Here is a 16,607-nt window from a genome sequence, read left to right on the forward strand (position 1 = left end):
GCAGTATCTTTTTTATTGTATTGTCATCACTCATTCGAATCATGTGGGCCATCCAATTCATTCTATTTATTTCTATGTATTTAATAATATCAGGTTGCTTATAAATCTTGTACAGATCAAAGTTAAATCTTTTTCTCTAGTTATTGTTTTCATTTACACCACCAAGTATACTCTGCAAAATCTTTCTCTCAAATGTTGCGATACAATTTTCCTCCTGTTTCGTCATTGTCCAAGCCTCAGAAGCATATATTTCTAAGACAAGAAACTTTATAAAAATTGCTACTGCTTTTTTAGAAATTGCCCAGATCCAAAGGTACAAACTCTCCTTTACTTCAAAGAAATTAAGGATGAAAAAGTTTAAGTGCTCACTTAATTAATATTTCTAAGGCTAAGAAAAGTCAGATTTGCTTTCATTATTCTAAACAGGAAACTCCAAAAATTATTACTATTGGCTTATAAAATTTCGGTTTATCATTAAATGGATATTAGCTCCAGAAGAGGTCAAAAAAATAAACAAAATAAAAGGTAATTTTTTCAAAACAATAAGGGACAAAATCAGGACATTTTTTGGAACAATAAATATACATGCACCAGACTACTTTTTTTAAGAAAGCAAACTAAAAAAAAAAAGTATAATCTGCTTTATCTAAGTGTAATAAAAGCAAATTTTAGAACACAAAGTTATAACAATTTCCAGGATAATTTTATTTATACTGAACAACTCATAATAGTTTTAAATCAATGTATAGAAAATTATAATACTGTTGCATAAAAAAAATAATTATGATTTCCCTATACCAAAATGTAATCTAACTTAGTGATTAAGAATAAGACTTCCTTATCCAAATTAATAATAATTTTAATGTATGTTTCAATAACATTGAAATAAAAACACAGTGAATAGGAAAGCAACATTTCTTTACACAAGGAATGTTAGTGGATCAGCACTCAAGTCAAAATTTAAAATTCTATGAAATGATTACTGCATTGTTGACTGGAATTGATTAATATCACATGAAACAGACTAATCAATAATTATGAAACTAGAAAAGTCCACCCAACAAAATTTGTTAAAGTAGTTGCTTAAATAATAAATGTATGACCCTTGAATTCAATTGAGCTTTAACATTGAACACACAATAAATGTACACAATATCATTTACCTTCATATTGTCTTAAAAAATTCTTAATTTCACACAACATATTCCAAATGTATTATCAAATGCAGTGAGGTTAATTAATCTATCATGTGAAATGAATATATATANTATATATATATATATATATATAAAGAGAGAGAGAGAGAGAAAAACATTTTATAGTTTGTCAATTATTAACCTAGAAAGCATTTTATTATATAGCAGTAACTTAGAATAAATTTTGACTTCAATTATCTAGAATAAAAATTCAGAATTTAGATCTAAGGCGGATATGCAAGTAATGTGCTCTTCTTATGTTTTGGTTCGTAAAAAAAAATATCAAAATTCAGCTTTTTATTCATTTACTTTTTTTAATAATCCTTTGCATGTTTTATAATCATGGGTTACTGTTATTAATATCGATCAATGACTATGAAATTGGCCAAACAGGTTGAAATCGGTTTAATAGGTGCCAATACTCCTTAAAAGTGCCAATTACTCGCACATCTGCTCTAGCAAATAATAAAAAATAATGACACTATTGTTTTCACAAGTCTCCAAGCTAGAAATGTTTAAAGAATATTTTTGGTATTATAAGAAGAGATTTTATTTTAAAACAACTTTGGTTGTTCCCACATTAACTCAATATAATGTAAGATAACTATTTCTTACCAACTTTCAAATAAAATAGAATGTATTATTAATTATTCAATGGTTTCTGGTTGCAAGGGCTCAATAATAGCTTAAAAACACAAGCCACAAGCTTAAAAATTATAATTTTCAATTAAGTTTTATTATAAAGCACAATTCTGTAATATTTTTAAGACAGTACTCTATATAATAATAATTGTAAAAACATTATTCAAAAATAAATTGTTATAGGCCGAATCAAAGTTCATTATACGGCCACGCCAAAGATTTGGTGAGGTGGCTGAAGCTACATTCCATCTCTAGTTTAAACAATTAATCCTAAAGGTCAGGATACATGTCTAAACCATGTATATAATTAATTAGTAGACAGTCTGAAAATAGGAATAATTTAATTTTGCAATTTCTACAAAGATTAAAAATTTAAATAAAAAGATAGATCAAAAGTCCAAATTTTTCGATTTTTCAAAACTATTTTCTAAAAAATCACATTTGCAATCTTAGAGAATGGGATGCTTTGGACACATATTAAAAATCAGGAATATCAGGGAAAATATTTCTTTTCAGGAAACCAGGAATATCATAACAAGATGCTAACTAACGACTCCCTAGGTTTTTTATTCAAGGTTGGCTGAGTTGGATCCAGCAGATTTTTAAAAAAAATAAATTTTTGATTCATGAAAAAATGTAATACTAATAAAATTACTAAGGTAAGAAATTTTTCTGATAAATCAATAAACTCTCAAACATTATTAATTCATTTCTAATAAACCAATATCATTAACCTGTTATTAGACGATTCATATAGTATGCAAAATTTTAATATTTAGAAGAAGAAAAATTTAGCACTTGTGCATCATTTATAAAATCTGTTATATTTTACCTATAAATTGGAATTGCAAAAAATTAATAGATTTTAAAAATGCAAAACAAGATCTGTTCTCTTTATAGAGCCTCGAAGAGCCTGTGAAAACAAAAACCGATTTTTTTTAATATTTTGTTTTATTTATTCTATCATTTTCAGAAATTACTTAAATTAAAAATTTTAAGGAAAATGTAATAGAAGTTAAAGAAATAAGAGCATATATTAATAAAAAGTTGCATTAAATTTCAACGTTGCATTAAATTTCATTATTTGAGAATTATATATATACATTGTGTTCAAAATTTTGAATTATACTGTGCAAGTAAGAAAACATAAATTTCATGAAAAATTACCTAAAACTTAAGTCTATATCTACATCAGAAACATTATATATTTGAACAGTAATTGACAACTAAATTTATTAAAAAAAATTAAAGTAGGATTTTCTCTGAAAAAACTATTCTGAAAATGGATAAATTGCTTCTGAGAAAACTCATATTTTTTAGAGGAAGGAAAAAATTATCTGATTTGTTTATTTCTTTTTTAAAAATTAGGTTTTCTTTCTTCCTTGTTTTTAAACGATTCAACGAATTAGCATTTTTTTTCAATTTGAAACATCATTTTACAATACTAACTGCTACTTTTTGAACCATAAGCAGTTTGGAGTAGCAAGTTAAGCTTGATTAAAACACCTTAAGAGGAACTAAGAAACATATCTAGTTACTTACATTTCTATTTCACAAATTTTGTTAATAAATTTATGTAGTGACTGTATTTCCAAGCAGTGTAAGGTGTAATATTAAGAGCTGAATGTATATATCATATAATCATAGCAAAAATATAAACTTTATGCAAAATTTTACAAATATATACAAATTATAGCAAATGTATTATAAATTTAATTTTTATAAAAACATTTTCGTAAATCTCTAAGAACTAATAAATGTAAAAAATTTAAATTTGAAACCAGTTATTTAAGGAACTCTATGTGTAGTTTTATTTTCTTCTGTCATTCACACATACAAATCATGTTTATGCATCTGACTTATGATAGTATGTTATGGTTTGAACACTACTAGTTTTTAAATTTACCATAGTTATTCAGTTGATTCGTTATAATAAAAAAGTTAGAAGAGATAAAAACATCTTATAACAAAGTGGGTCAAATTCTTTTGCTGCATCTATTAAGGTACAGAAAAAGATCCTTTAATAATAAGTTTATATAGTTCTGAGCAGTTTCGTAACATGCATAATTTGAGCAAAGTAATTAGAGGCATATCAAAGGAGAAAGAAAAATGCATACTCTTTTGCTATTCTGGTATATTCGTCAAAAGCAGCATACATTGTTGGAAATATAATCAACTACAATTAAACTGTGATTGCAAAGATAAAATACAGGTGCTTAATATGCTATTTTAAAATTTATTTATATATATTTCTAATCAAATATTTTTGTATTTATACAATTCTTTTTTTTAAAAAAGGACCCTTAAGTTTTGCAATTTGATAATTTGTCTAGATTTTTGATATTTTAGTTAGCTTTAATGCTGGATTATGTTAGTTTTTATTAGTTCAATAATGTAAGTTCTACAAGTACATCAATGAGATGCTTAAAAGTTTTGGAATATAGTATACTCACCAGGACACACAGGAGGTCTTGTGCTCCATTCTCCAGTTTCTAAGCACTTAGATGTTATTTGATGAGAGCCATATTTACACGTGAAAATAACAAGATCTCCTGCTTTATAGATAGATTTTTGAGGTAAAACACGAACATGCTGAATTGCACCAGGACCATAACATGTAATTTCTATAAAAGGATTAAAATAATACATCACTTTCAAGTTAAATAAATTTTCAGAAGAAGTTTTATTCAGTTGTAATAATTAATAGAGCATAAACGTTGCTGTCATCTTAAGTTAATACATAGGGTTCTTTTATATATTAACTTAAAGGACTAACGTAATGGGTCTGGGGTAATGTTGTGGGAGTAACATGAACCTTAAGTTAATATATTAACTTCAGGGTTCACGAGTAACTTAGGGTTAATATATAGAGAAACTTGCCCTTATGGTCAATTTTCGAGGGAAGACATTTTTTTTTACTGGACTTACATGGCAATTTGTACATAAAAAGTTCTTTGAAATCCCTTCAAGATGGACACACCCTACACTTTATATATTATTCGTAGTCAAAAAGTTTTTTTAAAATATGTGATGTATCTAGATAAAAGTAATGTAATTGGTTTCCGAATAAAAAATAAATATGAAGATGTTTCATGAGTAACAAAATGTTTACAGCCATAGTTTTCGAGCTACAAAAAAAATCTGAAAACAAATACAGTATAATAAAAAAGCAGTATAATACAAAATCTGATAATTTGAGAATGTATTCTACATATATTTACTTGAAAATTAAATATTGAATTGCCAATCCTTTTCAAATAGTGAAGTAAAACATTTCATTAATATCTTTTCATTATTTTAATGCAATATTCACCAAATATTTTAGGCAGAAAAAATAAAAAAATTTTTAAACTATAGCATCTTAAACATATTTAGATATTAAAAGATAAAAAATCTAAAAATATAGGTTTGGGGCATAGATTATTATAAAAATAAGATTACATCATAGTTTATTCTTATCTAAAATAATCATTTGATAAATAAAGCTAAGGAAATTATTCAACCTGCCGAATACTTAAATATTTAGCATTGCAAGTAGCTTGATATTCAACTTAACTGAATATTCAGTATAATAGACGGAATACAGAATACTTGGTGAACCTTTATTATGCCTATTATAAGTAAATTTTTTAACTTTTCACTTTAAAGTGTACAGTCATAAAATTGCACAGCAAAATCTTTTCACATTTAGAGCATTGCATAGTGGAACATAAGCTCTGTCAAGTTACTGAAGCTCAGTTTGGTTAGCTACATCAACAGGATGTAAATAACAGTTGGGGGAATTAAAAGGCACTTCAAGGTGTGAATCAAATCCTTGACATTAAAATTAAAGTATAAAACTTAAAATTAATAATATTGAGCTTTACTTTTATATAATTAGCACCACTGACAAATTTGAACAGATGGTATTATTTCCACTATAAGCAAAAATTGGGTTGTCGTTTGTGAACTGCGAAAGATAAGAAAATATAGTCTGTTGAAAATATAGTCAAAGAAAATATATCTTAAAATATTAAAATCCATCAATAATGTATAAAATAGATATGTATTAAGTTCCTGTCAGATCATCAATTGGTATTACACATTTCCTAGCTTTTAATATAATTTAATTCTTAAATTTATATTAATGCTTTCAATCCTTTTCATACTAAAATACTCATACAGAACTTTTTTCTCAGTAATCACATTTAGCAGGAAATATTTTATTAATATACAGTTAGTTTTTTCTAATTTCTAACAAATTTATATTCTTTTGATTATTGTTGAAGGCCATAGTTTAACATAAATAAACTCCAAACAATTTAAAATCACCTAACCTCTACTTTATCAGTTTAGCTTTACTTTGATAAATAGCTAAATAATGCATCTTTCTGTTTCGCTAACTTTTGATTATTACTTTTTATGAGGTTGGCCAAAAAGGATCTTAGCTCTCATGTTTTTTTTCCTGCTAAAAACATTTAAAAAATTAAATTTATCATCATTATATGCTTGAAAGTAAATGTTATGAAGCTGTTATGTAAATTATTATCTTCAATACATCAATAAAATTTTATTATATTTCTTGTTGAAAATGAGTTTTTTTCACTTAATTTTCTACGACAAATTATGAAATCTTTTCAATTAAATAATTTTTCATATAACATCGAACAACTGTACCAAATACCTCATTCAAGATACATTCACATTTAATACACATTCACATTTAATACTAATGTAAAATTAATATAAAAAAGAAACATGTTGGTATGTTTTTTTCTAAAAGTGGTGCAGAATCATGAGATTCTATCATAATTGTTAGTGATTTTGCTCGCAATAAATCCTAAAGTGGATGTGAAAAATAAGTTATGACGTGTTATTCTCTAGTGCAAAAAATTGAGCAATAACAGATTTACGAAAGCAAAATTATAATCAAACTTATAAACATATAAATAAATTCAAATTTCTTTCTTATTAATAGCAGAAGGAGAAATAAGAACAAATCTAAATATGAAATTTGGCATTGCTTTTCCTTTATGCAAGCATATAATCAGTTCTTATTAAAAGCCTTGACAGCTAAATAAAAAAATTTTCTCACTTTGAAATTCATTGTTTCATCTATAGATGTTTCCCCAATAGCCCATTGTGCAGTTCTAGTTTGACGTAAAATGAACTACAACTACAAATTTCATCTATAGGTGATAGAATAACTATGGGGAATACAAAATATGGAAGACCTGGGTCATGAAAATGCATATTTTCCAAAAATTGCATAGTGATAATCAGCGATTTCCTTTGTAATCACTGAATATTAATATGCAAATTTGCCGGGTACTTCGACATAAGTGATTAGTGTCATAAAAAAAAAAAAGCAAATTTTAGAAACCTTTGCATATAGGAGCATCTCCAGTCCATGTCCCATCTTCTTGGCAGATTCGCTTATTGCTTCCAGATAATACATAGTGCCTGTCACATTCATAAGTTGCTACAGAATTTAACTTTCTCTGAGTAGAAATAACTTTTCCATTCAACAAATCAGACAATATAGGACAAACTATAGCTGTAACCATAAAAATGCAAATTAAACTGCAAAGATAAATCAACACAGTATAAGCAAAAAATATTTCATAAAAACAATACCTTAAAAGATTATAAAACTGGGAATTTATAAATTTCTTTTTAAATAATTATTTTAACATGTTAAAAAGCTTTAAGTTCCTTACTTTTTTTGTAATTTTTAATCTAATAATGTTAGGATAGTATTGCAATAACTAACTAAAAATTTATTAAAAACTTATTTATTTTCCTTTATTTTGCTTTGCACTAAAAAATAATATAAGTATTTACACATATTCAATAAATAATATTGGTTAATAAAAAAAATGAATATAAATTTTTATAGCAAGAGGAAAAGCTGTCCCAATGATATATTTTAAAATTAGAAATAACTAACTACAAAAGTTAAATGTATGTAAAGCTAAAGTAAAAATAACTGAATATACACTAAACTATAGATTTAGTTGATTTTTTTACACAATAACTTCTGCCTAAAACAATTAGGAAAAATTTATCTCATAATTAACATAATGTTGATAATTGTTACATTTAGATCATACATTAAAGTGTACAAATTAATGACCAGCTATGAAAAAACTTTAAAAATCAAAATTTGGTGTCAATTTTAAATTATAATTGCATGGGGAAATGCAATTATTATCCCCTTACTTAAACACTTTGAAAAACACACGAAGTAAACATTTTATTTTTACTATGAATTAATAAGTAAATATAAGAAAGAATTTTAAATAATTTTTCATTTTAAATTTAATATCATTTAGTAAATAGTAAGCAAACATAGTAATTTAAAACCAAAACTCTTGTTTTAACTTTATTACTCAGGTAGAAATTTTATTTTTTATCTTCTTATCTATAATAATAAAATTTATCTAAAATTAAAAGAGGTCAAAGAATGATTAAAACTGAAATTTCAAATTTCTAGGATAGGTATAAATAGTTTTTTAATTAACCAATTATTGAAGATCACAATTTCTTATATAAAAAAAAACTTTTCAGATACAAGAAAGAATGTTTTCAGATATATTTTCAGATATTTAAAATTATAACTTAAAGCAATTTCGCAAAGATTCTATATTATTCAATACTTAATAAAAGCAAAAAGAGAACACAAAAATGCCCAGTAAACTTTGAATAAAAAATAAATAAAAATACAATTGAAATTTGAAAAGAAAAAAAAAATTAGGCTGTTTTTTTTCTTCTTTTCACAAAGTTAATAGTTTGATTTTTTAAAATCAAACTGTAGTTAGAGCACAAAACAGAATGTACTTATCTTCAAAAGAAAATAAGATTTTAAACAGTGAAATATTTTGCTTCAGAATGTTAATAATGCATAATAATTTATGAGCCCCTTTATCCATTTTTGTTTTAAAAGACAAAAATTTTTGGTTCAAGCAAAAATATTTATTTTTTACTTATGAATAATTTATTTTTTTTACGTTGTGAAACATTTAGGTTATTTATGTTATGCAAGGTTTATGATTATGTTATGTTATTTATGTTTGAAGTATTAATTTCTCTAAGCCTAAATTGACATATTTCTTGATCAAAATGCTTTTTAATATAGTTGATCCTTGTGATATCATGCTTCATGGCATTACACTTCGAAATGTATCTTTTTTCATGCTGCTTTGAAAGAGAAAAAAAGAAAAGAATAATAATAATAAAAAAAACAATAAATATTTTTTTTACTTCTCAATGATTCTTCATTTAATTAGGAGCTAGTTCTTAACACTACAAAAGACTACAGTTATTGAATCTACAGCTAAAGGTACTAAATTATTACAGCTAGAATTTCTATAATTTGCAATATTGATATGAGCATCTTTTTTTTGTCTTCAGATAGAAAAATGATGTTCGTAGTATCCACCAAAAAAAGAAAATTCTTGCAAGGTCAAATAAAATAAGTAACTTTAAAATGTAGCCAATGGATATGCCGTAATCATTATTATTGTGGTTACTATAATAACTATTTCATGAGTCACCAAATATGGTAACTATATTTGGTACCTTGCCCACTTCCAGGCATCACCTGGGCAAACTTAACGCATTCACCTTTATTATACTGAAAATGGTAAACTATACTCAATGAGAAAAAGGAAATAGCCAAAGTATTGCGGGAAGTCATCATTAGCACATTATGAATTTGGTAAAAGAGAAAAAGTGCACAAGAAAATCTTTGTATAGTTATAAAGCTTTAGAAATTGATAGAGCATATTTATTAATGCAGTTTAATTAACAAAAATAACTTTTCAGAAGAATCCCCTTTCTCTTAAAATTTTATTTCAGGTTATGTGTTCCAAAAGGATCTTCATCTTTTATGAAGGCTAATTGCTCAGCACCTCAGTTAAATTTTGTTATACAGTACATAACTCGTTATCCGGAAATCAGAAAACCGGAAAACCAAAAAACCGGAAAACCAAAAAACCGGAACGAAATTCGATACATTTTCCCGCAATTTAAAAATAAGATTTTTCTTTCTTTTTTGAAAGATGTTTGTTTACCTTACCATCATTTCAGAAATAATCATTAGTGTATTTACCTCATCGTTTTTTCTTATTTTTAAGATTATTTCCAAAATTTTTTTTTAAGTTGGGTTTAACACTAAAAAAACTGTTTTTTGTAGCGATTCAGAAAACCGGAAAAATCAGTTATCCGAAATAGCGATGTTAATAGCTACTTAGATGAAACTAATGAAATGCACTTCAGAGCATTATTAACAATATCAAACATCTCAATAAAAAAATAATTTGTGCTTACCCTCACAAGTGACAGGTTTATTTGGAATCCACTGTCCTTTTGGTCCACAAAGCTTTGTCATTGTTTTTTCATTAGTTCCTAACATTCGATATCCTTCATTGCAAATATATGTTATATTATTAGGAAATGTAAATAAGTGTCCAAGTCTATTAGAATTTTCGATATAACCAGGATCATTACAGCTAATAAGAGAAACTGAAAGAAAATAATGTAATTTTTTAAACACAAATTACTACAAGTAAAATAACATAATATATACAAGTAAAATAACATAATACACACTTACAGAATACAGAACATAACAGCCGAAGTACATGCAGAATATATAGAAGAAATATTCAATAGTCTTTATGGAAAAGATAAATTTCCAACTAAAACTAACAGCAAAAAACCATCACCTCAGTATTTGAGTTAACAATATATGATATAAAATTAGCAATATAAACAATTTAGCTAAATTTAGAAAAAAAAAAATATATATCAAAATCTATGACAATTCATTAACCTATTAGTACTGGTAAAATTTTCGAGAATGTTTCTTCTCTAAACATGTTTTTCTATATAATAATATTAGATAAACCTGTTTTCTTTGCAAAAAAGTATGGGACAAGTTGGCAAACACTTTTCAACATGTGAGACTCTCTGAAGTTTAAACAATAATGAAAAAATGTAGTGTAATCAAAATTGAAGTAGATAACAGTGTAAACTTGAATTATATAACATACCTAAAATAATATAAGTTTTCAGATATTTCATTAAAAGAAAAAAAATTTATATACATTTTTTAATATTGCAAAGAAAAATACAAGTTAAAAGTAATATTTCTTCCTCAAAATAAAAAAAAAATTAAGATCTTTTATGACTTAAAATTATTTGTTTTCAAGTTTAATAGAAAACATAATAAGGAGCAATAAAAAATAAAAAAATTATCTAGATTTCAATTACTACCTACTCCTCAGCTAGACAGTCCATGAAGGACTTCCAACTCTTTTACCAATAGTTCCATTTTTTCCTATCATTGATCTTTGTCTTTCAATTTTTGATTTTCATCTTTTTTAAATCTCCTTCTACCTTATCTAGCCATCTTTTTCTGAGATGTGTGACTTTTCTTTATCTGTTATAAATTTTTCTTGTTGTACCCAGGGCCCGACTTAGCCCAGGACAAAAACTTCTCTGGGCCCCCCCCCCTGCTTCACTACTCCAGCAATGAGGAACTGAACGTTATGGAAGTATTTAAATTTTTCACCTCATTACAGATATATGAGAAAATTGACTCGAACCTAAAATAACTATTAAGTACCCCCCTCCCTTCAATGGTCAGACGAAATATCGTTCTGCCCATTTTATTGGTTTTCTAACAATTCTATGTCCATCATTAAGAGGATATAGCACATCTGAAGTGCCAAAGTTTGTTATTTTCTTTAAATTAATTGGATTAAAGACGTACAGAACAGTCAAGAATGGGTTAATTGATTGTTAACTTTGTCATCAAGCTGCAAAAAATTCATATCCTTGCTGACATTAGGGCAGAATTCAGCAAAAGTTTTGCAATTACGATGGCTCAATTAAGACAATCAGAAGCCCGTGCTTTTGTAAACATATTGCATTTTGTGATATGTAAAAATACAGGCTTTTGTTTGGCTATATTTGTCCATCGTAAGTGTGAAAATTTAGCTAAATTCTGCCCTAGAAATATAGATTTTTCGTGCTGATACGATAGATTAATGAAGAAGCTATCATAAAATGGATTTTACACTGCACTGATATTTTGTTTTAAAAAAGTTCATTAAACATAAAATAAACTTTCTATTTGATTTGGACCCCCCACCTCTGATGTGAGACCCAGGGCAACTGCCCCGTATGCCCTTGCCTTAATCAGGCTCCGGTTGCACTTTTTATCACTTATTCGCTCCAGATGTTCGAGCAATCTTATTCTTTTTATTTTCGTTCATTCTTTTAATTTTTTTTATAGAGCTTACTTAACTCTAAATTACTAATAATTTTCCACAAGTCTTGATTGGTCATATTTAGTTTTTTCCTTGTTAACTAAACGTCCCGTAGTTAAATATCTCTTGATTCCTATTACAACTATACAAATAGCAATTTTTGTAAAATAATCAAAATTTCCTTTCAGATTCTCATCTTATTTTTTTTATAAGAACTATTCAGATGTATTTAGAAAAATTTAAACTTACCCTTGCATAAATTTTGAGTTACAGTCCAATTAGCAACTCCATTTTCTTCAACACAAGTGATCATCGAATTGCTTCTGACAGGTTCAAATCCAATATCACATTCATATTGTATAGATTCACCAAGTGTAAAAGTTGAATCGGTAAAATCTTCTAACAATAATCGACCATGATTTATTGAAGGCAAATCTATGCAAATAGCTACAAAAAGGATAAGAACTATATAATATAAATATGCACTTAAAGGAATCAAGTTAATTATTTTGAAATACTTTTATATATTTTTTTCAAGTTATAAATGGATAAAAATTTCATATAAGTCAATAGGATCAATAGTATAGCCATTTTTAAATCTTGAAAATGCTTGAATGTACTTAACTCATTATTACATGCAATTTAATTTTACAGAATATTAAATAGGAGATTTTTTTTTTAAAAAAAAAAAAGTCTTTTTAAATGATTCAAATACCATAGAGTAAAATTTGAATTATAATTAAAGCTTCTTTCATAGTAGCATTTAAAAAAAAAATACAAAGTAAATAAATTAAACTAGTTTTGCTTTTTGCGAAATCAAATATTTAACAACAACAGGGTGGCCACTCAAATCAGGTTTCAAATTTCCCTGATTTTCCAGGTAAAAATCCTAAAATTTAAAGGTCAATGTGCTTTTTTTCCCTTATAAAATTTAGGATGGGTACAAAAAAAGTGTCAATATTATAAAGTATTTTATTTAAATATTATTTATTTAATATTATTTTATCATCTTTGACTCATGGGATAGAGTGCAAGCCACGTCACCTTATGGGAATGAGGTGATCTGGAAAGGTTTTCTATTCTTTAAGAAAATATGGGAGTTTAACAGGGTTATAATGAATCAAATTTTGATGCAAGCGAAGTATTGCTAAGTTGATGGTATTTCAATCATTTGGCAATAAATTTTTGTCTAAAAGTGGGTATAACAGCTGGTAAAATAATTTCAATTAAGAAAATTAGTAAATAATTTAAATTAGTATAATTAAGAAAAAGCAAAGAAAAAATTCCAGCTTTTCTTTAAAAATCCCTGATTTTTTAAGGTTTCTATCCAAATTTCCCTGATTTTTCCAGTATAAAAAAATTCCCTGATAATTCCAGGTGGATGGCCACCCTGAATAATTTGTTGGACCCTGAATAATACCAAGCAATAACTATTATTTTCTTTTAAAAAAATAAATCAATAAACATGCAAGCGCTAAACATATAAAATGAACTTTTTTTAAATCATATTTGACAACAAAAACAGGCATGCTGGCTTCTAAACATTAGTCCTGGTTAATAGAAATTTTGCATTTCTGTACATGCCTATCCATAGCAAAAATAAGAACACATAACAAAAATAAGAATAAAATTTAGATTACTCTGGCATTTTTATACTAGTGACACCAAACATTAACTTTACGAAGCATAAACATGTAACAAAAGAGAAATTTCAGCAAACTCAAAAACACAAGTGATAAACGAAGGAATAACCAGAAATCATGATGCACAAAAGCTTGAAAACAAAACATGTAACCAAAAGTTGTATGTTTTAAAAACAAACAAACAAGAATTTATATTTTAAGAGTTATTCCTAATCAGATATTGATTTACAAAAATATGAACATAGAATTTTATTCATTATAAAGAAATTTTTTCTTACTTACGACAAAAACCAGTAACAAGTATGACAATAAGTGTATAGGAATAGTTGAATAACAATTAACTTTTTAATAGATTTGTTTCCCACGATTGATTCCATCACAGCGAATTCATCATGGTTTGTCTATCATTCTTTCGGCAATTATCCCAACTGACTTTTTCAAGGTTTTTGAAAAACCCTTACTTTTATTACTATGCACACACATATTTCTTTTAAATGAGGAAGATTTAATTCCAGATGCGAGAATGGGGAAAGCTTCAGCAAAATGTATAGGAGTTGGCAGCTATGCTTTTTGGACAAACATTAAATGTTAAACAGAATCAAAATTCTCAGCAGCTCAGCACTTCATCACATCAAATGAAACCAACAGACTGAACATTTTCTCTGAAACAAATTTCTTTCAGAGAAAGATAAAGAATGTTACGAAAACAATTAAACTAAGAGATATCTGCTGGAAATTATTGGATTTCAGCAATCCTTAATGTCTGCTTTAAGCATTTCAATACAGAAAAAAAAAGATAAATATCTAGAAAACAATAGAGTAATTTTATTGTATGGAGCCTTAGAAAAATAGATATCCAATAACTTGAAGTTTCTCAAAATAACTGTTTCGGAAAAAACTCCAAAATTATTAAGCCTGCAAAAATAAAAAAAATGAAACAATATTGGAAAGAGTAAACCCTACTATATGAAGGAGAAATCAGCAAAAGGTGGAACTGGTCAGAATATGTACGAAGAATGCCAAGAAATTGACACACATTTCTCTCCTTATGGTAAGAGAAAAATGGGAAGACCAAGAATGACTTAGAAAAGACAAATGCAAGTGGATTTAATGAGAGCAAAGCTTAAAGATTAGAGAAAACTAGATCCCAAGACACAGACTAAGGGGAACACATGGAAAGGTAAACAGGATGCCTTGGGCACCAAACAGTGTGAAGAATATAAATAAAATAAAAAATAAATATATTTTTTGTAAACATATTCAGTATTTTCACATTAACTTATATGACAATTCTGTGAATTGCTTCAAAATGTCATGTTATCGTCTATTGAACTCTCAATCAGAATCATTTCTTACTAAAAGCCAATACGAAGATTTAAAATTGTTTAATCTAAACTTAATATGCTTAATTAAAGTATTTCATTCATATCAAATACTATTAAGAATTTTTTAAATAACTTGGGCAAGAGTTTACCATTTTAAAAAGTCTGTAATTATTAAACTGTTAATCAGATTTAAATAAACTGAACAAAGAGATCAATCTAAAACTTTGAAATAACTAATCTCCAACATTAATTAATTTCATATTTTAAATATAGTAAAAAAGTGTGATTCCCAAATCACTAACTTTAATAAAATATTCCTATATAAAACAATTTAAATAATCAAAATTATTTTTCTTCTTTCTTTTAATAACATTATTTAAGAATCCTAAAAATAAAAATTCTGAAACAACAAATTGAGCAGAATAGATAAGATACTTCAATAACTTTTTTTACAATTTATGAATGGTTCACCAGTTCAACATATCAAATCTTTGCAATTTTAGAATTGTTGATTAGTCATAGAAATCATGCATAAAAAGCAGAATTTTGCAGAAAAGTGGCATCTTTGGTAAAACAAACATGATTTGATTTTACTGTTTACGTACAAATTTTCTTAAGCAAGGAATCTAAACATGATAATTGATAAAAAAAATTTATGAATCTTCATCAAATCAGCAGTACAACCAGATTTAAGGTTTAGCAAGGTGTATTCATAAAAAGAAACTTCATTAAATATGTAGTATTCTAAACAAAAAAGCTTTGATTATAAATTAATGATTTTTTTTAAATATAAATATCTTTTCCATTTTATATTATTATTTTAATATTGATATAAAACTAAATATGCTTTGAGCACATTTAAGCGGTAGATTAAGATTTGTATTGCTTTTATTTAGGGTGCAAATTAAAATTTTAACAGTTTATTTTTTAGTTAGCTACATTGATTGTAGGAATAAACTTTATCACTACTTTATTTATCAGACCATTTTTCATAGCTTTGAATGTGAACTGTTTCGAATTTTCTTTTCACTGATTACAACAAAAATCTCAAAATGGCTATTGATAAAACTATAAAAATCTATATAATTTAAGTAACACATTAAAAGAAACTATATAAAATGGAGAAAAAATTAAATAAAAAATTTCAATAAAGGAAACGAAGGAAATAAAAGGTTAATATAATAAATAAAGGTTAATAAATAGTAATGTTGAAGTTTTGGATTATATTAATAATAATAATATTTCTAGCCTTAATACTTTTGATTTCGAAAATTTGTATACAAGTATACCACATGGGAAAATTATTGAGATTCGTGACGGCATTTATGATAGGTATTTATTCAATGAGAAAATTGATAAGTCTAATTGGTTGGATTTATGTAAGTTTAATCTTTTTGAGAATGTTCTTATTAATGGTTTAGATTTTTATAAACAAATTATTGGAATTCCACAAGGTAATTCCTTTTCTGGGGCTTTTGCCAACATTTTTTTGCACTTTTTTGAGGCTAAATTTCTTGAACATAAAGTACTTAATGCTTTCCGATA

At 26.2% G+C, this 16,607-nt stretch overlaps 1 protein-coding gene across 2 annotated transcripts in view; it reads right to left on the minus strand.

Moving 5' to 3' along the window:
* LOC107443753 (membrane cofactor protein) overlaps positions 1–16,607 on the minus strand; it is a 43,291-nt gene that overhangs the window by 20,387 nt on the left and 6,297 nt on the right. For both annotated transcript variants that reach the window (XM_016057714.3, XM_016057715.3), the window contains exons 3-6: positions 12,344–12,541; positions 10,149–10,343; positions 7,201–7,374; positions 4,292–4,462 (exon numbers count right to left, since the gene is read on the minus strand). In XM_016057714.3, coding sequence (XP_015913200.1) covers positions 4,292–4,462; positions 7,201–7,374; positions 10,149–10,343; positions 12,344–12,541 — 738 coding nt within the window. The remainder of the gene's footprint in view (positions 1–4,291; positions 4,463–7,200; positions 7,375–10,148; positions 10,344–12,343; positions 12,542–16,607) is intronic.

This window comes from Parasteatoda tepidariorum, chromosome X1 (assembly GCF_043381705.1).
Source record: "Parasteatoda tepidariorum isolate YZ-2023 chromosome X1, CAS_Ptep_4.0, whole genome shotgun sequence".
Taxonomy (NCBI): Eukaryota; Metazoa; Arthropoda; class Arachnida; order Araneae; family Theridiidae; genus Parasteatoda; species Parasteatoda tepidariorum.